This window comes from Thamnophis sirtalis, unplaced genomic scaffold, assembly GCF_051295495.1.
Source record: "Thamnophis sirtalis isolate CommonGarterSnake01/CBP01778 unplaced genomic scaffold, rThaSir2_p1.2 scaffold_5, whole genome shotgun sequence".
Taxonomy (NCBI): domain Eukaryota; kingdom Metazoa; phylum Chordata; class Lepidosauria; order Squamata; family Natricidae; genus Thamnophis; species Thamnophis sirtalis.
In genome coordinates this window covers 33,146,088-33,169,060 of record NW_028261385.1, presented here as the reverse complement: position 1 = coordinate 33,169,060, position 22,973 = coordinate 33,146,088, and the positions used below count along the sequence as shown (strand labels likewise).

The 22,973-nt window shown below is 35.6% G+C and overlaps 1 protein-coding gene across 5 annotated transcripts in view; it reads right to left on the bottom strand.

The window, feature by feature from the left end:
- PIK3R1 (phosphoinositide-3-kinase regulatory subunit 1) overlaps positions 1-22,973 on the bottom strand; it is a 105,725-nt gene that overhangs the window by 72,030 nt on the left and 10,722 nt on the right. For all 5 annotated transcript variants that reach the window (XM_087715588.1, XM_087715586.1, XM_087715587.1 and 2 more), the window contains exons 2-3: positions 22,051-22,761; positions 1,041-1,133 (exon numbers count right to left, since the gene is read on the bottom strand). In XM_087715588.1, coding sequence (XP_087571714.1) covers positions 1,041-1,133; positions 22,051-22,384 — 427 coding nt within the window. In that variant the 5' untranslated portion in view covers positions 22,385-22,761. The remainder of the gene's footprint in view (positions 1-1,040; positions 1,134-22,050; positions 22,762-22,973) is intronic.

The window sequence follows — 22,973 nt, the reverse complement described above, 5'->3', positions numbered from 1 at the left end:
TTTTTTGTCTTTTGTTTTTCAGAAACCGACTGCAAAAAAATGTATCTGTACATTTGTTACATTTGGAAATGGAGAAAACCTAGGGCAAGTTGGAGTGAATACCTTGTTCAGTGTAAAACAAAGTCAGGCGTGTGTTGTATGTGTTGAAGGTAGCGCAATTGCTATTTTGTTATCAAAGGAAGTATTTGAGGTTGTTTCTATTTAACACTTGGCCCACGCAAGAGAAGTTGTGGGCAGCAAGCACAATTTCAGCCAACTCCCTTACGCTCTTTACACTATCACCAATAGTGGAAGTTTTTTTAAAAAACTTCAGTATCAATTGAAAAACTTAGCAAAATAAGTTTTAAATTTAGGTAAGAAGAGATAAAGTGAAACAGTTTGATAGAAAGGAAACAGTCTGGTAGAGTGGTTAAGGCTAGAAACTGAGAGACCATAGTTTTAAAATCCTGCCTTAGACATGAAGGAGCCAGTTCTTCTCCCTCAGCCCTAGGAAGGAAGCAATGGCAAACCACTTTTGAAAAACCTTGCCAAGAAAATTAGTCCAGATAATCACCAGAAGACAACATTGTTTTGAAGATACGATAGAATTAGGAGGGAGGGAGAGTAAGAATAATTCCTTGGCATAGGAACTACTTCTCTGTTACGCATTTTGCTTGTTTGCGCCATTCTTAAGAAAATCAAAGTATGTGAGGAAACTTAAATTAACTTTATAAAAGAGATTTTTTTGTCAAACCTTACATACAAAATAATTTGCTTCAATTAAGCAAAGTACATTGTCTTCAATTTTATGTCCGTTTCTAGCTATTTTAGGTAAACTTTGTTAAATATGCTAATAAACTCACTAGCTGCATTTAATTCCACAGAAATCATAGACTCTAGATTTTGGACACATTCTGCAAGTTAGCACAGTTTAGATACCACAATTCAAAAATTGTTGCGCTAAAATGCACTGTTTCATCCAGTGAAAGAGAAAAATGTGTTTTAGTAGCATATAGGTTATTATATCAATTTATTAACATTTATATTCTACCTATTCATACCTTTTCTTTCAATAGCTTCCACTAATTTCACAAGAAGAGGTGGTGCAATTTCTGGAGGTGAAAACTGCTCACAAAGATCCGAAAGTGTAAACACTGTAAAACAAACAAACAAACACATAAAATTCAGCTACATTTGAAATCTATAAAGAGACTGAGATATAATGCACATGATTAAATTTAAAACACTGGACAACTTCCCTTTTTCAACTCTCCTTGTGTTTTTTCTTCTGTCCTTCATTTACATGATAATTTTGTTTAATATAAAATTTGATGCAACATCAAAGTTCATGTTTAAATCAAATTATAGACAAATCAGTGGTAACATGAAGTGGGCATTCCCATGTCATAATTTTCCTTCTTAAAAAAAATGGGTTTCCATGAGGTCAGACAGCTGGCTTGCATTTATGTGGTCGTAATTTTCAACATTCTTGCTATTATTTCTTGTCCATCTCCCTTGTCATTAGAGTCACAAATTAGCTAGTGATTTCTGTATGAACCATTAATGAAGTGAGGTTTTAAAGCAAACATTTTGAAACAAATACAGGAGATAAATTAATTCTCTCTCTCCCCCCCTTCCTTCCTCTCTCTCTCCTTCCCTCCCTTGGTGTGTGTGTGTGTGAATTCATATATACACATACACACACACACACACACCTTCTATATTAAATAGATATACTAAACATACTTTGGAAGAAACTTTTTTCATCCTTTTTGCATGCCATTAGCAAAACTAAATGATTTAGACTTAGAAATATTTTTGCAATCAACCTGGATGCTACAATGAACAGAAAGCTGAGCTCTGAAATATGTCAAGTTCTATCCAATTTATATTTATTTGAATATAAATCCAATGCTCAGTGGGGCTTATTTCTAAATGTGCACATACTTTGATAACCTTAATGTGCTGGACAATTTAATTAAACTCTTTCTAATTTCCTGCAAAGTAATCATTCCAGAAAACAAGATTTTAAAAATAATATTTTAATAAGGGAAGGAAATAGGGCATTTTTTTTTCTTCCAAGAAGACGTTTATAATGTTCCTGGAAATGAATCTATGCTTTAGATGAAATATTGTTATTTAAAATGCAATTTATCTAGGACAATTAGGATTTTATTTCTTGCATTTGCTTTCCCCCCCCCCCCCCCTGCTCTCATCCAGTTCAACATTCCAATACGTTTTATTAAAATTAATTGAAATTGGTTGGAAATGAAAGGTACCAATAAAGAGTATTTGTAGGTCAGGGTCCAAATGAGGAATAATTGGTGAGCTTGGTGGTTTCCTTGCAGTTGTTTCATTACTCAAACTAGGTAAGATCATCAGTACTAGATTGAAATGAAAGGGTTAGGCTTCTTTCTTCCTGTGCCCTGCCCTTCATTACATACTCTTCACTTTTCCATTTCAGAGAATTTGGGACCCAAAAGGAAATCATTTCTTTTACAGAATCTGTAGATTCTAATCATAGTAATTAAACAGATAATTAAACCAGGATGAAAAAATTATTACCTTACCAAAAAGGGGCATTTTAAGAAACTTTAATTTTTTAAAGGAACCTCTTCTATTTGAAAAGCTTTTGTATAAACTTCCTATACCATTACAAGTAGACCTCGACTTACATCCATTCATTTAGTGACCATTCAATGGCACTGAAAAAAGTGACTGATGACTGCATTTCCACACTTATGACAAATGCAGCAGCTTCACAGTCACATGATCAAAATTCAGGCACTTGGCAACTGGCATGTATTTATGACGGTTGCACTGTCCCGCACAGTCATATGGTTTGTAACCTTCAGCTAGCTTCCAAGAAGCAAAATCAATGACGGAAGCCAGATTTAACGACTGCATGATTCAATTACCAACTGTAGTGATTTGCTTAACAACTGTGGCAAAAAGGTCATAAAATGGGGCAAAACTCACTTAACAACTGTCTTGCTTAGCAACAGAAATGTTGAGTTCAAGGATGAATTACTTGTACACTACAATTGGGACTTTCAACATTAACTTGCCACCTTTGGTGGTGGTGGTGGTGGTGAAATCAAACCTTTTGTGCTCATTTAGGTTAAGAAAAAAAAACCAGGAAAGATTTGCATTCCAAATTAAGCATTCCATAATATTCTTAGAACAAAACACCATTTTACATGATTTACAAAAAAAGGCCACATTTAGTTTGGATGCTTTTACTTTTTAAATTGATGCTGCAAACATATGGTAACAGATTGGAATCAAGTTTAATAATCCACCTATCCATGTCAAAACAAGCTTTGAGTATGGATAGAGCAGAAAATTTTACATGTATCAAAATATAATGAGAATTAAGCTAAACCAAGAACTACAGGTAATGACCAAAGTAATGCAACCTCTCCATGGGTATTTAAGACCAGGTTCTGAAGTTCCAATGGTCATCTCCAGGGTATGTGACTGCATTTCGGGCGCTCGGCAACTGGCCCACATTTAAGCTGCCTGCCATGTGATCATGTTTTATTAAATTTTTGCTGAAAAACAGCATTTATTTCCCCATTTCCAGCAAAATTAGCCCATAGTGAACAATGGATTCCTTAACAATTACTGCAAAAAAGGTCAAAAAAATTGATCAATCACCGGGGGGGGGGGGGAGATCTATTTTATGCCCATCATGACTTATGACTTTAATGGATAGGCTCCATTCTGGTCATTAAATTGTGGAGCTATAAACCAAACTATAAAAAGAAATACGTTAAGAATATAACTAACTAACTAATTAAATTAGCCTACAAGTAAAGACTTTATTAGATACTCTATTAATGCCAACATGCAATTTGTAATGATCATGCACAAAATAAAACAAAAACAAAACGTAACAAGTAGTCATCAACCAGTACCTGACTTTAAAACTATCTTCTGTTTTGAAGTGCGTTGTAAAACTGCCCAGCGATTTGGAGACCCAAGTCCACTCTTAAGAATCTGAACAACTTTACAGATTTCTTTGCTACAATCCAGGATCAATTTTTCACTTAAAGTAATCATCTTAGTTTTCCCACATGAAAAAATCACACTCTTCTGTTTTATTTTAAGTCATATTGTCTCCAAAATGTACACGCCAAAGAAAGTGTTCCACTGAGCCTTCTTCACTGGTCATTAAACATTTACCCCAGGTTTAACGATAAGGCAGAAATGCTAGTTCTATTTTTATCTTGTCTCTGTAATAACCAATCAAATTAAAAAGAGATTGGGATTCCTCCAATCTACAAGCTCTCCCCTTTCACTGATGGAGACAGGCCTGAACAGCATTTAGCAACGACAACGTGTGAGCTGACAACATACCTTGTACTTAAACACTGCCAACATAGTTACAAACTGCAAGATGAAACCAGCACACAGCTGCACATTTTGGAGGAGTTCTCAGTAAAAAGAGATCTTCAGAGTTATTACCTGGCAAAGGTGCATGGAAAATTAAAGCTAGAAAATTGGCTCTGCAAGTTCTCAAACTTTTCATTACTGCTTGAGGAAGCATGAAAGTGGATATAACAAAATTTATATCTGCCTTCTACAATGTAATTGGACAAAGCATGGAAAAAAGAGATTCATTTAGTACAAGATATACAGGAGACAAATATTATGATTTACCTCTAAAGCCAAATTATTCTTTTATGTTTAGAGACTTGTATTGGAGGAGAACTCTTAGGAAAGGAATTATGATGTATCTACTCAACAGATTGTTGTCATATAGATAAACATGACTCAGACATGTGAATTTTATAGTCAAGGTTCATGCTGTACAAACACAAACCAGACTTCCATACCCAGCCACTTTCAATTAAATCAGTGGTTCTCAACCTGTGGTTCGGGACCCCTTTGGGGGTAGAATGACCCTTTCACAGGGGTTGCCTAAGACCACCGGAAAACACATATTTTCAAAAAAAATATGGAAAACATAAAGTAATTTTATGGTTGGGGGTCACCACAACATGAGGAACTGTATTAAAGGGTCGCAGCATTAGGAAGTTTGAGACCCAGTGAACTAAAGAGACAACTGAAAAGATGTGCAGGTTTATCTAATCTGGAAAATGACAATGACCAAGGAGAAAGAGCAGATTGTGTTTCAGAAGGAAATTAAAGCTTCTCAAGAACCTAGATAATGAGATTTGTACTCAATGATTCAACAGGGATTCAGTAATGTAACTTTCTCCATAAAGATAAAGGTTCCCCTTGTACATATGTGCTAGTCGTTCCTGACTCTAGGGGGCGGTGCTCATCTCTGTTTCAAAGCCGAAGAGCCAGTGTTGTCTGAAGATGTATCCGTGGTCATGTGGCCAGCATGACTAAATACCAAAGGCGCACAGAACGCTGTTATCTTCCCACCAAAGGTGGTCCCTATTTTTCTACTTGCATTTTTTACTTGCTTATGAACTGCTAGGTTGGCAGAAGTTGGGACAAGTAACGGGAGTTCATTCCATTACGCAGTGCTAGGGATTCAAACCGCCGAACTGCTGATCTTTCTGATTGACAAACTCAGTGTCTTAGCCACTGCGTCCCTTAACTTCCTCTATAATTGTACCTAATATGCTCAATTAAGAGGGATGAGAGGATTAATACAAAACATCCTGTTACCAATAAAACCTGAACTCAGTCTTGATTTGAGGGATACTTTATTTTTTGGATTGACTCTATTTTATAAAGGATATTCCATTACCTGCAAGTACATGTATTAATATAGCTTTGTTTCAAAATTCCCTCCTTTTTCAGAGCCAATCATCAGACTGTGTGAAGTGGCTGGTTGAGTTAGCAAACATTTTAAATCAGAATCAATATAATATAACGTAAAACAGATTTGGGGGATGAAAGAAAATTTGGCTTCTAACAAAACACAGTGGGGATATCCATCTTCCAATAGCGAGTTCCTGATTTTGAGTCAGCTTTCTGTAATAGTACAGTATTATGGCCCTTTTATTATCTTTTAATTATTATAATGAGTGCTCCAAAGTATGTAGGCTACCAATTTAATATGCAGCACAGTATCTCGTGTTAAAAGGAAGTGATATTGTCTGTATGATAGGGAGGAGTTTTGTACATGATGTACTATCAGATTAGGCTGTGGTAACTTTATGAATTATGAGCTGTCATCCAGTTTTTCATGTGCTAAAGAATTTACTTCTTGGAAATGGGAGCTATAAATAAGGCAACAGATGTTTTTTATTGGCTCCAATTGGAACCTCTTTTTTTTTCCAATATGACTATGAGTGAAAATATCTGTTATGTGCTGCTACTCTATAAACTGCGGATAAAGTAGCATTTTCATTCGCAAAAGTTATGACAGTTTTTCTACTAGCTTTCTTTTATAAAAATCCCAAAAGAACAATAATAACATGAAGATGTAATATGCATTTTGGAAGAACAAAAGTAATACATGAATATGGTGAGCTTCCTAGGGCAACTGTGTATGTGTGTTTAGGTAACATACCATGAACATAAATGTTGTTGTTAAAAAGCCAGATTGTATGACATCTTCAAACAAGTTTGGACTGTGGTCCCTGGAATCAAGAATGAGCCTTCAATAAACGACACTGCCTTGAATTCCTTTTGATCTGCCAGTCATTATCTATAATGGAATTGTTGGAAGAAATGTCCACCTTGGTTCAATTTCAAGTGGGGAGAAAGACACTGGAAACATGGTGGCTGTTTGCAAAGATGATTTTAATGGTGGACAGAATCACATGCCTTGAAGATGTTAGGTGAAGAAAAAAGGGGGGGAAGAGATGCTGAGAGTGCCTGAGTTTTATACTCTGCTCTCTCTTGGCTTTTGAATTTGAGCTTGTATTCTGATTCGTTGTCAGACTCCCATGGGGCCATGTAGGGACAACTCTGTAGTTCTCCCTGCATGTCCCCAGTCCCAGGGTTGAGCTTGGCTGAGCCTTGCTGGGTGATGTAATCTTCCCAGGTGCCATGTGGTGAAATGGGTAGAGGGCTAATCCTACCTTTGTTGGATCTTGGGTGAGGGCATCTGCCTATGAATAGACTCTTTATCTCTTAAGTGCAGACATCTGCTGTGGGATATTGAGGATGGTAGGTACCATGAAGAGTGAGTCTGTTTCCTGCCTAAAAACATGTTTCTCCATTTCTCATCCAGGGAAATATAATATTCTGCTTATTTAATATTTCCTAGAATACTTCATTTTTCTAGGAGAGGTGTGGGTGCTAACTTCCTACAGTAAGTGGGAAAGATCCTGGGCAAAGAGATATTAACAAGATAATGGTCAAAGAGACAATATACCCTGTAACTGGAAAATAAGTGGAAAAGAAACTCAAGAGAAGATCCTTTTTACTTTCTTCTCATCTTGAAATAATGACAAGCACCTCCACTGGAAACTATACTATGTTTATCCAAGATTATCTGACTATGTTTAAAAGAAAAAAAACCCAGACATTTAGAACCATCCAATATTTCTAGAAGTTAGAAATGTAATAAATAAATAAATCAGTATAGATATTCTTAGTGATTCAAAATTTGTAATTTACTTCCACTTCATTTTATCCACTTTTACCCAATAAGATTTAAAAATTTCTAAAAAATGTTCCAGGTTTTCACATTCCCCAGCAAGTTGTAATATTATCAGCAGATAAGCTTCAATATGTCAATCTGCCAACTCAAATAAGACTCTCTTAAGACAATCAAATAATGAAGAGCGCACACATGTACTTTCCTATCATCTGTCAGAACTTGCTCTGCCAAGCACAAATGGGTTCCTGCAGTAATTGCCTTTATATAAGTCTACATTCACAATTCCTTGACATTCAAAAATTATAGTTATTATTATGTTCCGTCCATCTCTTGTTCACTCACCGCTCCTATTCTCCCTCCCATTTTTTTTCTAAATGTCACAGTTTTAAAAGGCAGAGGGGAAAAAAAGCAGGGAACTAAAATAGGTATGCAAATGAAAGCATTACATAAAGTCATGGTCCAAAGAAATAAATGGAGATCGTATTTACAAATGAAGTTAATAAAAGTGAATAAAATTCCATTTTGATTATTATATATGTTGTACACAGTTATGAAAAGCAAAGTGTTCTATTTTTTAAAAAGAAAGAAGTAAAGTTAAAGTTTGGCAAAGAAATTGGCAAAAAATTCTGTCTAATTTGAAAAGATACTCTCAGGATATTGAAGAGTTGAAAGACCAAAACAGGCACTTCACATCTTGTACAAAGCTTCAATGTATTGAGGGGACATTTTGGCTCTTTTTTCTCATAATATAGCAGTGATGTCAAACCTTTTCGGCACAGAGTGCCCAGACCAGAACATGTGTGCATAAGCGTGCCCCAGAGCGCCAGAAACCCAAAGACCAGCTGGCCAGCAGGCGCATGCTTATTTTTCAGGCTATTTTCAGGCTGGTTTTGGCCTGAAAAATGGCCAAAAAAATGTCCTGAAAAAGGCCCGAAAACGACCTGAAAAGAACCTGAAAAACGAGCTAGTTTTGGGGCCATTTTCAGGCTGTTTTCAGGTCTTTTTTCCAGGTTGTTTTCAGGTCGCTTTCTGGTGCTCCAGTGCCTGTGAAAACCAGCTGGCCAGTGCACATGTGCGCACTGAAAACCAGAAGAGTAGCTGGCGACGGCATGCGTGCCGATAGAGAGGGCTCTGTGTGTCACCTCTGGCACGTGTGCCGTAAGTTCACCATCATGGTGATATAGTGTATTTAGAAATGACCCTTTATTATCTTTATATTCACATTATTTTTTGTTTTGAACTAAAATCCACATTGTTAAAAGATTACAAAGAGCCAGTTTGGTTAAGTTAAGACATCAGGCTATAAACTTGGGAGATGGAGTTCCAGCCTGCTTTAGGCACAAAGGCAGCTGGGCCAGTCTCTCTCTAAGCCACGGGTGTCAAACTCAATTTCACTGAGTGTTGCATCAGCATTGTGTTTGACCTTGGGGGGGGGCTGGGATGGGCAAGACCAGCTGGATATCATTCGTGTCAGGGATGCCTGCGGTGGCCCGACTGCTTTGCCAGAGAAAACGGGTTCCCAATCTCCCTTTTAGGCTGGCACAACCTCCTGCAACCCTCTGCAAACGGAGAAAACGGAGCTCGGGACAGGCGTGGCCCATTTTTGCTGGCAGAGGCACCGCATGCCAGTCTGTTGCTGTTTCCATGCTGGGTGGCATGCCAGATCTAGGCATCCCGTGGGATGCAAAGTAAAACGCAAGGCCTTGTACAGACAATATCCAGGAATCAACACTGTTTTTGGCTTTGACTACAGGTTGATGGACTTTTTAAATTATATTTTATTGTACACATAGCAATAGCAATAGCAGTTAGACTTATATACCACTTCATAGGGCTTTCAGTCCTCTGTAAGCGGTTTACAGAGTCAGCATATTGCCCCCAACAACAATCCGGGTCCTCATTTTACCCACCTCGGAAGGATGGAAGGCTGAGTCAACCCTGAGTCGGTGAGATTTGAACAGCCGAACTGCAGAACTACAGTCAGCTGAAGTAGCCTGCAGTGCTGCATTTAACCACTGCGCCACCTCGGCCCCTACACATGGTTATCTGAAGTTGTTCCTGGATGAAGTCAAAAGATTTGTGCATGTACTTGTACGCAGAGGCAGCCAAAAAGCAGATGCCAAAGAGTGGAGAGGAGCCCAGAAAAAAATGTAGCTATGTTCAAGTATATATGATTGGAAAGAGCTTGTTTGTATACATTCTTGAGTGTTCTGAAGCATCTAAGGAAATGCATATAGATTTCAAAAACAGTATTGAGTCCACCAGCATTAAAAGTATCTGTTTCAATGAGAAGCAAAGACCAGTTTAGGGACAGAATGTCATTAAAAAAAATCTATCTAGATGGCTGCTAAGAGTTGCCCTCAACTTGATAGCACATAATATATCAATCGTGTGGCTTTTAAGTAAGATGCACTTATTTAAGGCTTATAGTATAGTTGCTATGTATTTCCCATCTCAAAACTGTGGGAAACTATTGTCAGTTTTCAACAGTCATAACCAGAAAAAAGGAGAACTTGGAGACTACATGCTGCTCTGTGGCTACAAAATGCCTAGTTTCTCTCTGTATTACAAAACCTACAGCATATAAAAGGAATTGGATTTCTCATGGCTGTACCTAGAAACTCCTTATAAAGGTAACCCTTAACTTACGTTCATTTAACAACCATTTAAATTTACAAAAGACTTCCTCAAATTGACTTACAACCCATTTTAATGACAGCCACACGGCCCCCATGGTCATGGGATCACATTTTGGGCACTTTGCAACCAATTTACCATTACGGCTGTTTACAACATCCCAGAATCATAACACTACAATTTGTGACTTTTGGGGGGAAGTTGGCGGTATTTACTTCCGGTTTTTAGGGAAAAAACACATCCATTGGGAAAATGGATTTGCTTAATGATTTTGCTGATTTCTTTTAATGACCCTCATAAGAAATAGTTGTTAACTTTGAATCTAATTCTCCGACCACAATGACTTACAATCAAAATGATATATGACTCAGTTACAGTCATAAGCTAAGAACTATCTGTACTCTATTCCAGTCAACAGCACTGTAGAAACTCACAAATATCAAGGAGTTTAGTTTCCATTTTCCAAGATCACATAGAATTAAATCTGTAATGAAAGGTTACAATGTCAGAACATTTCCATCAATTCTCTAAGAGCTTTTGTCACTGGATGTTTCAATTTCCAAAGGAAGAAGACAGGAAGAAGGAAGGAAGGAAAGAAGGTCATGTGGCTGCACAACTGACCCAAGAAAGGATGTTTTAAAGATTATTTTAGAAAAGACAAACAGGGTTGAGGGGAGACATAAGTTCCAAAGGAGATTGCAGAACTAATTTTCTTTAATACTAATACAAGTGTCACTGCAGAAAGATATTCTACAAGAGAGTCAGGAGGTCAAGCCACAAAGCTTTGGAGAACTGCCTACAGCAACACGTAATATGCAATGCACCACTTATATAAGATCTACTTAGAGCATATAGTACATAAAGTGGATACTACAGCACTCATAGTCACTCACTTTGAGGGAACAAAAAAGGTGATCAGTTATCAAAATAGCTCAGAAATGCTTGCTGCACCATCTATCTGATGATGCAATGGGACTTTCCCTTATTTTGTTCTATTTTGTACATAACTTCAAATCTGTTACAGAAGATCCCCAATGAGAGATGCATGAGGGAAAGAGAATTTGAAATGTCATGCTACACGTAATTAGGGTTTTTTACCAATATACTTGAAGAGAGCCACAAAGATGACCTTAGAATAAATATACAGAAATAGTTACAAAAACAAGTGCATGTTAAGCCCAGGAAATGCATGAGAAAGTAGCTAAAACCTCACTCTAAGTCACTGGGGTTTGAGAGAGAGGGAAGCAGACGTTCAAGATTCTGTTATTATAGTCTACGTAGTATTTTTATAGTCAACTTTATGATGTTTCTTTCCTGACCTGGCCTTCAAAAGGCTGATAGTACAATTCTAGCTACCTAGAAAAAAACCTTTGACATCAATTTCCCAGTAGACAAGTATGTATCTGTGTATGCATGTATGTACAGTATGTGTGTGCATTTACTTTTTATTTAAGCACCTATCTATATCACTGTCTTATAAGACTTATTTCAACTATTGCAGACTGCAACTAATTTATGCAGCATACCAACGAAATAACTCTATTTCAATCCATGTGCAAAACATGAGCTAGTTACACAACTAGCTAATTAAGCAACTACTCTCATAGATGTTTTCCACAGGTTTTTCCATAAATATTAGCTGAACCTAAAAGAGTCAACCATTTAGCTCCTATGGGGTATTTAATAATACTTTCCAAACAATGCAATATAGAACTCAAATGATTATTCATGAGAATAGCAATAATTAATACTGATTTTTTTTAAGATCTAACAACAAGCCAAGGCTATTTTTGAAGTCCTATTTTATGCTACTTTCTCAGGCAAAATCTGCAAATTTCTATGAAATATATGAGAACAAAAACAAGAATCTTGTGATAATTTTGTTATTAAAATATTTTAGCCAGTGAGATTTAGGAAAGAGAGAATGTCATCCTTGATTTTTTTTAAAAAAATATAGATTCTTTCAATTAAAATAGTACATGTAAGATTTTTTACATAAGCTAAAAAAGAGACTTTCTCTTCAACAAACTGACTTCACATGTGTATTTTAGAGGAAACATCTGGAGTTTAAAAAACTACGCCAACCTATATCGATCTTCCCCTTTTCAATGCAATCTGAATGAATATCTGTTGATAGTGGTTTTTATTTTAATGGTGCTTTCAACAATTACAGTATGTACAGTATGTATTAATCTTAATATACCTCAATTTGAAGTATCATGTTTCAATAAGGATAGTAAACAGAGATGTATAGTTTCATGGAATCTAAGAATTTTCTGCCCTCAGGCATAGAGTGAAGTTTGATGTGGACTTGGAGCTTTTATGAATTGTTTCTAAAAGAGATTTAATTCGGTCAATCACACAAAAAATATTACTGTCTTGCCTCCAACCACACCTAATTCACCATTATATCATTTCATAAATATTTTACATTGGAGAAAGAAAAGAGAGAACATAAACTCGGCATAACCAATCAATTAATCACACACACACACAACCATATTGCAGAACAAGAATTATTGTTTTTCGCAAACAGAGAAATGGCTGCAGGATCCAATCTGGGTCAATCACCGGGACCAGAGGTTTGGTCTTCCAAACTTTCGGACTCATGCTAGAGCCCATCCAAAACCTCTGGTCCCGGTAACCGACCCAGATTAGATCCTGCAACATTATCCTGGAGGTGTATATTTGCCTTCATCATGAGAGAAATGACTAGTTAAAACTCAGGAAGATAGTAAAACATGTCTTATTAGAATGCAGTTGGGGAAGGTTTCAAATGACAGACATGTTGATTAAATATCAGCCAAAACCTCTACGCTATCTAGAATAGTCCAATGAACAGGGCTATTCTAGCCAGTCATGCTTTTAAGGAGCTGAGACACACCTGCATTTATCAAGAATCGGTTCTGGTCTGCTGCGTCTCACAAGCTTTCCCTTCCTCATTCAAATTGTTCTGCAATATCTCACCACAACACTTACCTTAAAAATTATCAAGTGTTTAACCGATCCATCTTATACTGTGCGTAAGTTAGCAGATCTGTCAATAATGCACTGTAAGTTAGAAGTTCCATCAATAGTGCACTAATTTAAAGATGCATTTTGTGTGAACTCTGAAGAGTGAATCACTAAAGACAGTTGCCAATGTAGTATAAACAGGAAATGTGTTACATGAGATCTCTTTTTCATAGTGCGTAACCAGAACAAGCTAAAGATGCCTAGCAGTTAAAATTATTCAGTTTAAAGAGGGTTATTACTGTCACTATTTAAAAAACTGTAGCAAAAAATAATTTGCAAAAAACCTGAACTAGTACGGTATTTAATTTCTTTTTAACACTTTTTTAAAAATAAAAGCAGAATATGCAGCATCACTGCACTTGAGCAGTCCCTTTACTTGTATGATTAAATATCTATTGTAAAACAAAACAACTCTTGATATTTACCATTGTGTTAGTGAATATGCATTCGTCGGCACTTTCTCCTACTACCAGGCAAGATTCTGAAGCCCACAAAGAGGTCAAGTCAAAATTAAATGCTGCTGGGGGAAAAATCTCTCAATAATGCTTTTCATGAAATTGCTTATATAGGCCAATTATGTGCTATTTTGAATTTGAAGCATCACATGAATTTACAAGATGTTCAGGTCTTAATACGTTTAAAAGCTTAAGATCAACAACATAATATTTCTTGAATTTGTCTCAATGGACAATAATAATAAATGTACAGATATAATAGCAAAATTTAACTAGAAACTATATAATGTTGCTGTTTTGTTCCTAAGGTGTTAAGATTTAAAAAATCATACACACTTTTTCTATTTCTTAAAAGGGGAGGGGGGAGCCCATTGGTAATGACATTTTTATATGCCAAATACCCATAAAGGAGAAGTATGAATAAACAGTATCTAGATTATATCCCTATATGATTTTGACTTGCATAGGTTGATATTTCAGAGTGAGAAAGAATCAGGGCATCAGAAAGTAAACAGTAGAAAAAAAATCCAAATGTTAGCATTATTCAGTATGTAGGGAAATATTTGTAGCATCAACATTCTTACAAAAGCATAGGCTTTCTTTTTTTTAATGGAATTTTTCCATAAATATTTTAAAGAAAAATTCCATGGCGAAGTTTGCATCTATCCACGTTATTGCTAAGAACATAAAAAGAGAATAATTATTTTATCAGACTTCATTTGTTAAGCAACATTGGAGGAAACCTTAACTAGAGCTGAATATGAATTTTCCAATTTGAAATCAGAACTGAAATCTCTCTTTCACTAAATCCCACAAGCCTATCTTATAATGTAATCCTGTACTTCAAGAATAAATATCTGAGCATCAGGCTTTTTACACAAAAGGACAGAAAGTGGTGTTCATTTCTACATTTTTGCAGCTGGTCAGTATACAGTTGGAGTAGATTGCTAGTTTCCAAGGATTATCAGCTTTCCATTCTCAGAAATAACCTTTGAGAGGGTTACAACAGGATCATGCAGTCAAAGGGGCAAACTTTGACTATTAATAAAATGAAACACAAATGCAAACTTGTTGACTGAATGTGCAAGTCAGAGCAATTATGGCAAAATTGTCACCTAGAACAAAAAGTAGTCAAGGTCAGACAAATTGTACTATTTATCTATTTGTCACCTATCAGGAACCTTATATAATATTCAGTTAATGCCAATGATCAGTGAAAGATCTGTGCCAACTACAGTGGCAAAGAATTTTGTATTCAGCAACATATGAACAGTGCTTTGCTTCCCCAATGTCTATTTCATCTGGCCTTGGGAAATTCACAGGCTGAAATTTGTCAACGACACTTCAGTTCTGAATATAGAGGAGTTACTTGTACAAGGCTGGTAAATTAAAAGAAATAATCTCCTACTTAATGAAAATAATTTACTAAATGTTCTCTTTTTTTGCCAGACTTTTTCTATCCTGGTGGGATGCAGATCTATTAGGGTTAAAACTTTCAAAATACCAAACTAGCAGGGGGGGAGGGGGGCAGTAGCCATATTTACCCAAGAAATAAATCTTACTAAAATCACAAAAGGATTTGCTTCTGAGTGGTAATTTAAATGTGTTCGAATCTGGCACTGGATTAGGGAGGGGGAAGAGAAACATCAACCTTGAGTTGTTGCTATGCAGGAAGCAGAATGGAAGGGATCCTCCCTAGTTTCTTCTCAGAATTTATCAGATAGTTATGCAGAATGAGATTTAGTCTGGCAAGATTTTGTCCATAGGTAAAGAGCAATAAAGAAATTGCTTAGAGCATTAAACTGTGTCATTCTTGGATTCCCATGCCTGACCCAAAATGTTTTACTTCTAAAATAAGCAATCAAATTAATACATTGAAATAATTTTAACTATTGGAACATATATTCATGTAGCACATAAAATTATTGTGGTGTCCTTTTTGAAAGTGTTAACTATCACTAAATAAGATAGTTAAATAATAATTAATTAATTTTGTGGCAATTAATCAAGTTAGAGCATCAAAATATTTTCTGGACTTATTTTATTTATAATTTTGGAACTACAGAGAGTTTCAAACATGTTCCAGTAGGGAACATGTAGGGAAATTGCCATTATCTTATACTACAAATATTGTCAATTTAAGCACTATAAGACCTTCAGATTTAGTCAACAGAGCTTTTAAGCATTCTTATATGAATTGTGTGTTATATGTATGTTTGTGCAAAGATACAATTAATGCAATAAATTTTGGAGTAGGAATCAGAAATTTTAATAACCAATTACAATATGTAACAGTACAGCCTTTCTTTTGAAATATATTTAAATCGAGTACTGTAGCTCTACTGAAACAAGGTACCCTAACTCTCCAAATGACAAAGTATTACAATGTAATAGATTTGAATCTATAAACTGTACTATTAAATATAAAACAAGCACATTTTTCATTCCAAGCTATTAAATTTTTATAATTCCTCAGATTTTAGCCTTCAAACTGATTTCATGGTTATTCAAGTAAACACAAAATGTTAAGCAAGCTGCACATGCAAAGGGCTTATAAGCAGCTGCAATGCAGACATCTGGGTTCTTTCACAAGAGGCAGCATATCTCTAAATAGCATTAAATAAAGATTTAAGAGGACAGAATGGTATAGAATTATCCTTGGCAAGAATTCAGCAGTTGCAAACAACCACATGTTACAGAAAAAAGGTGTTCCTTTTAAATCTTTCTAACTGAAACATAAGTGACCTATTCCTGGCTTTTCCTGATAATAAATATTACCCCAATTAAAAGGTTTCTCATATAATGATTAAGCCTTACACTGGGGGAGGAGGGAGGGAGATGAAATTTTATTCATTGTACATTCAATGTGACATTAAAAAAATAGACAAGTTGAAAATCGATGTATGTTTTGCTTCAGCAGGAATTACCAAGTTAAACACAATTATTTACAGTGCTTGGTGAAGCATCACTGTATTACAGAAATTACATTTCTTTCAAAACTGGAAAAAAAATATGCCTTTGTTTCTTTTTTTCTAATTTAAAATCCAATTTGGCATCAGATGTATTTCCAGTATTAACCAGCAGGTGGAGTCAAAGAACAGTTTAAAGATAGTTACCAATTTTACTACAGATTATGTGCATGGAAAATGAGAAATCAATTTTAGGCAGGTAGTCATCTTTACTGAAAAACACATTTTAATGGAAAATGGTTGTATTAAAAAAAAACCCGTTGTTAAGAATTAACATTCTTTCTCATTAAATGTAATATTTCTTATCTTATCACACACATCTATCAACCCACCAGTACAAAAGTACATGCCACTCACAAAAAAAGCTTATTGTGAATGGGCATTTCTTATTGGTAACTGACTCAACCGCTGACATGCCATATTCTTAATATTTCCCAGCGCCCTTCCCTCATCAAATTTTAGGTATATATCCAATTCCCACCTGACTCTTGATATACATCATCATATATGTGTTTATGTGTATGTGTGTGTGTGTGTGTGTGTGTGTGTGTGTGTGTATACATACAGATGGAAGCAGTTAGCTTCCTCCCATAATTGGGGCTTACCAGGGGTTGTAAAAATCTAATAGATACCTTTCACCCTGGCTTCGCTGATAACAGGATAAGAGCCTGTGGCCTAATGGCTAAGATCTCTGCCTGGTGTGCCTAGTATGCCATATAGCCCAGGTTCAAATCCCAGTAAGGGTATGGCTAGCTGATGAGAGCTAAATAGCTTGAAATAGATCTATACTAGTCTCCCTTTATTTATTTATCAGCACAAATACATATATATATGTGTGTGTGTCTGTGTGTGTTTTCTCATACTTGGTTGCTATTCAAAGTGGCAGTTTTGTTGCTTCCTTGTATAGTTAAAGAATACAGATAGTCTTTGATTTACAATCACAATTGGATGCAGAATTTTGGCTGTAAGGTAGGGCAGTTGTTATGTGGGGCACCATATGACCTGACTCAATTTTACAATGATTGTTAAGGGAACAATTTGGTTGTTAAATAAATCCAATATACTCCATGGAGGGTTCCCACCCCTAACCCCCGTTTTCTGCTCTGTGGAAATTAACTACCCTTATCATTACTAATAAAGGTTAATGTAAGTTATAATTGAAGCATAAAGGGAGAATCCATTGCCTTTTCATAACCTCAGTGTGCTCATTTGAACAAACTACCAAGCAAGCCACATCAGTAAACAGTTATACTTGTGATGCAATATTCACACTTGTAAAAAATGGCCTAGGGATTCCTGCAGATTGTAGTGCAGTGTTTCTCAACCTTGGCGACTTTAAGTCCTGTGGACTTCAACTCCTAGAATTCCCCAGCCAGCGAGCTGGCTGGGGGATTCTGGGAGTTGAAGTCCACAGGACTTAAAGTCGCTAAGGTTGAGAAACACTGTTCTAGTGAGACTACGGACTACAGCTACTACATAAACAACTGTATTATATTTATTGTGCCCAGGGAACAACAGACAAGATGACATTCCTTTATCATGGGCTCTAATGATCTAATTCTTAAAGAAAATACATTTAGAAAACCACATTTCTCAATATTCTCTATTTAAAGAAATGATTTAAAGAAAAGAAGGAAGTGGATGTTTCTATGCATTTTCAACAGTATTATTATACTGTGTTTAGATTTTCATAAATAGGCAAAAATTACTTTGGTATTTTCTTCTAATACACAATTTCCAAACTACTCTTGATATTACTTGTGTACTTTTTCTGATAATATACATTGGAGATGCTTACTGAGGATTACCCACTCCCTATAATGTTCCTAGCTACATTTTTAAAAATAATTCTTTGATCAGAATATTATAAAATATTGTGTTGCCTACTTTTGTATATTTTATCAATAAAATAAACAAAACTAACAAAATACATTTCCCCTTTTTAAAAACGGTGTTTCGAAAAATCTCACTGAATGGGCTAAAAAAGCCTGCTTGCCTGGGAAACAGATCCAACGTGCAATAAAGTCTCATGACTTCTATATAATTATATTTAAGAGGAACTGAAGAGGCTGGCTAAGCATTTGCTTTAGCCAACTTTTGTCATATGGGATCATTCGGCTGAGGGGGAATAAGGAAACACTGATATTGGGTATATGAATACAGAACGAGCAGATTTATATTTTTCTCTCAAGACTGCCGAAATCAGCAAGAGCACATACAAAACCTAAAGGTCTAAAATTTTAATATAAATTATGACGTGCTAGAATTTTATTTAGTGACGTCTAGCAATGGTGGTTGCGATTTAGTGCTGAGTACTTTCTCATAGTGTCCATGAATAGAGATCATAGGGTCTGAGTAAATAATTTGCATCACTGGAAGAAATGTTCTAATATTTGAAGGCCATATTTGTGCACATTGTATGATTCTTCTTTCAAAATATGAACAGAACAGAAAGCACTACAATCAAGGGAATTATAAGCTCCCAGACTAGAAGAAAATGAAATGCAAACAGTAGAAATCATAATAATCATGTTACTGGCAATAATAAGTGAATATAATTAGTACTAAGCAATTTGTTAAGATTTTAAAGCTGCCACAACAACAAAAAAATGTTAAAGCGAATCAACAGTTGCTGTATCAATCTTAGTTCTGCATAAAACTTACACCACTACTTGGAATTTCTCTGCTGTAGGAAAAGAGAATAAAGTGTTTTACTGTGTCAACTATATGAATTAAAATTATCTCAACTGTAAATAAAGCTTAAGTGAAACATCAGCCCTCCAAACATGGGATTAGAGTCCCAATCAGATGAAAAGTAGCCTAAGTGCTCCTAAAAACAACAAAACACTTCTGATTAACCAAAACAACTGAACTAAGTGTCAAGCTGTTTAGATTGATTAACATAAGCAAAAACACAAGTAGAACAAGTTTATAGAAAACCTTATATGTTTAGGAAAACTTTGTAGAAAATGTATCATAACTAATGTATTGGAGGGAAACCATAACAGAGATGTACTTTGTAAACCACACAAATGGCTTTTTCAATCTAATTCCAAACAGTAAAGTAAGAAAACACTTTTTCAGACTCTTCACCACTTAGTGGCACAAAGGAGTTTGAAACTATGGAGTTTAGAAAAGATAAACCTGACCACATAAAGTCAAGCAGATCTTATAGCACGCTCATTATATTCAAATTGCAAAGCAAGTTTATTATTCTGGTTTGCTGCCCACATCCAATCTGCACTATATAAACCATTAACCGTTTTGTTCTCTGGAAATTTCTATTTTACCATATTTAACAGTTGAAGCTCTAAATCCAATGATTAGGCATTAGTGTTAACATCTCAGATGTTCTTTGTTTTTTTAAATATATATATATATATATATATATATATATATATATATATATATATATATATATATATATATATATATATAATATATATATATATAATCTTTTTAAAGATATATATATATATATATATATATATATATATATATATTGACATTCTGCAATCATACTGCAGCTAAGCAATAATCATGTTGGAAAAGAGACACAGACTTATTAATCTGTAAAGTTGCAGCAATCGAGAAGTAACTCCTACGTATGCTAACAGAATGCTTAAATGCACCTATACAGTATTTTTTGAGTGGAAAGTCCTAAGAAAAGCTTATATTTATATCAATAATCTGAACAGCTTTCTTCCCACCTCCAGAAAACTGATAAAAATTGTAACTATAAAAAGGACTCTTGATAGAGTTACGAATGAAATGGAGCCTACCAATTACACTCACAACCTGAGGATTTGTAGGAGTAAATTTCATAACTTGAACATGATCACTCCCTGTTTTCACCCACACTCACTAATTGAATGTGCAGGTCATTAAATGCAATGGTATCTTAGGGTGGGGAAGGCCCTAGGGGTCCTAGTGCTTCTGACCACCCAAGGCTTCCTCCGACTGCAGAATTCGTCCAGGCTTCTGTTTGCAGACAACAAATGCATAAAGTACCATGAGATCATATGAGATCAGTAACAGGAGATCTCTTGCTGAGCTTGCATGATCTGGCTATACTTTAGGCCTCCATTCACTGAGAATGCACCAACGGCTTGAGGTATGGAAGCAGGCCAAGAAACCGAAGGCTTGCTAGATCTTCATAAGATGAATATCCACAGGCCCAGCACAGGCGGGAGGTGGGGGGAATAGGCAAGGTGGTTATTCATAAGGGGGAATGACTGTGGTGATGCTGCAACATTCATAACTTTGGGACTGTGTCGTAAGTATTGAAGGGAAGGTTATGTCACAACTTCCATCGCTAAGTGAACTCTTGTAACTCGGGGATTACCTATAAATGCATGCTATATGACTTCTTTTAGTTTGGGAAGAATCTGGCTACCAGTGTAATGCTTCACATGCAATAGACAGACTCAGTGGAGAGTCCATTTCTAGGCATCCTTCTCTCCAAACATTATTGGAAAACTTTCGGGGATAAATCTGGGGACTCATGGTGCTAAGAAGAAAAGGAGGCGAAATTCCATTTTAGAAATCTGTTCATATACTTTGGACAGGGTACTGTTTTATTTTATAGCAGAAGCATAGTGGAAGAGAAACAGAAGAAAGATAATAACCACTTACATAAGTATATTGCCACTGACTTCAAATTGGGCAATGTTGACATATTCCATAATTAGTTAACTCTATTTAAATATTAGGTTTCTTATCTTTTAATTGGTAATACACAAAGCCATCCACATAATTTGATTTCATGTTTTCAATTTTAATTATCCCAGCCTAATTATCAGTCAAGTTATTAAAAAGATTTTGAATAGAAACCAATATGCACATACTGTGACTACAAACAACAAACTTATAGTGAAAAAACCTGTACATGTTTATAGTGCAATAGTTCCATGGTTTTAAATAAATTCAGAAGCAGCAGTTAAATTTGTCACAATTTTCTCCTTTCTACACACTGGAACAACCATTTATGTATCTGTCAGAATGTTTTACAGGACTTGATTTTTCTGAGATGGGCACTCAGGGCCTGGTCAGTTCTGCCATCTTTGCAGATTGATTATGTGCCTTATAATACTGGGCTTCTTTTTCCTCCCATGCTTGTATCAGAAATCCCTCAAGTGTAGAAGAAACATATTTAGAAGAGTGTGGTAAATATTTCCCTACTTTTAATAGATGTTTGCCTACTTAATTACGAAGACAGTGTGAAATAATTTCTAGTCACATTTGTTATCAAATGAACTTGCTTCTGTTACATTTACATTCATTTACATTGTTTAACACCCTACACAATATTTAAACTAATTTCTTCCCACCTGCAGTGTTAATATTCTACAGCATGAAGTGCTAAAGAATTGAAACTACCCTAGGGGAAAGAAGCAAGGTAATTAGTGTCTTGGTATTCAGTTTGTTTGGGCAATTATAACAACAACAAATCACTAACCTGATTGATCACCTTCTGTTCCAACTCTTGCAGGACTTGGTGCCATGGGTAGTGGTCGAACTGGACGGGGCTTTGGAGTAGGGGGTGAAATTTTTTTCCTTCCAATATATTCTACATAAGTTCCTGGAAAGTCTCCCCTTTCCCCAGTCATTTCGTTATAGCCATTCAACCAACCAATTTCCTCAGGTTTTCCTTCTTCTCCATCACTGAATCCAAGAGCAACTAAAGTACCTTTATTCACAGTTAAAATATCTCCCAAATGTAGGTCAATGTCTTCTTCTCGTTCTTTTTTGTAATCATATAAAGCTTTGTACTGGTATCCTTCTGCACTCATTTTGGCAAATTTTTAGCACAGTTATTCTAATGAACAGCAAGCCAGTTCTAACTTTGATTTATTGTATATACAACTAAAGGAGTTTTAAACATGGAGACACGTATGAATTATGAGGACTGAAACTCAAATATGAAAAAGGCACCACAACCCGTGGTTGTGCATTGATGTTATTGTTGTTTCTTTATATTTAGATCAGGAGTAATTGTGATTTAGATTCCCAGTTACCGGTAATTCTTTTTTGGATTTGTTTGGCACTTAATGGCAGAATTTTTCAACGTGGGATGAACGTTACTTTTTGCTGAACTTCCTTCTGGTGACTTTGCCATAATGTTCACTTTTCTTAAAACCTTTGTTGTGGAATTCTGCACATACTTTACCTATGAAGAAAAAAAAACGAGACACAAAATTAGTGCAATTGTTCAGGCATCAACGATGGTCATCCAAATGCTCATACAGTACAAATCTCAATATTTCTGATTTATGGATATGCAGGAGAGGACTGATGGGAGTTAAGACTTGGAGGACAACAATATGTGGATGACCACAGTGGCAACTTCTCTTCATGGTAACTTTTTCACAAAGAGAATAT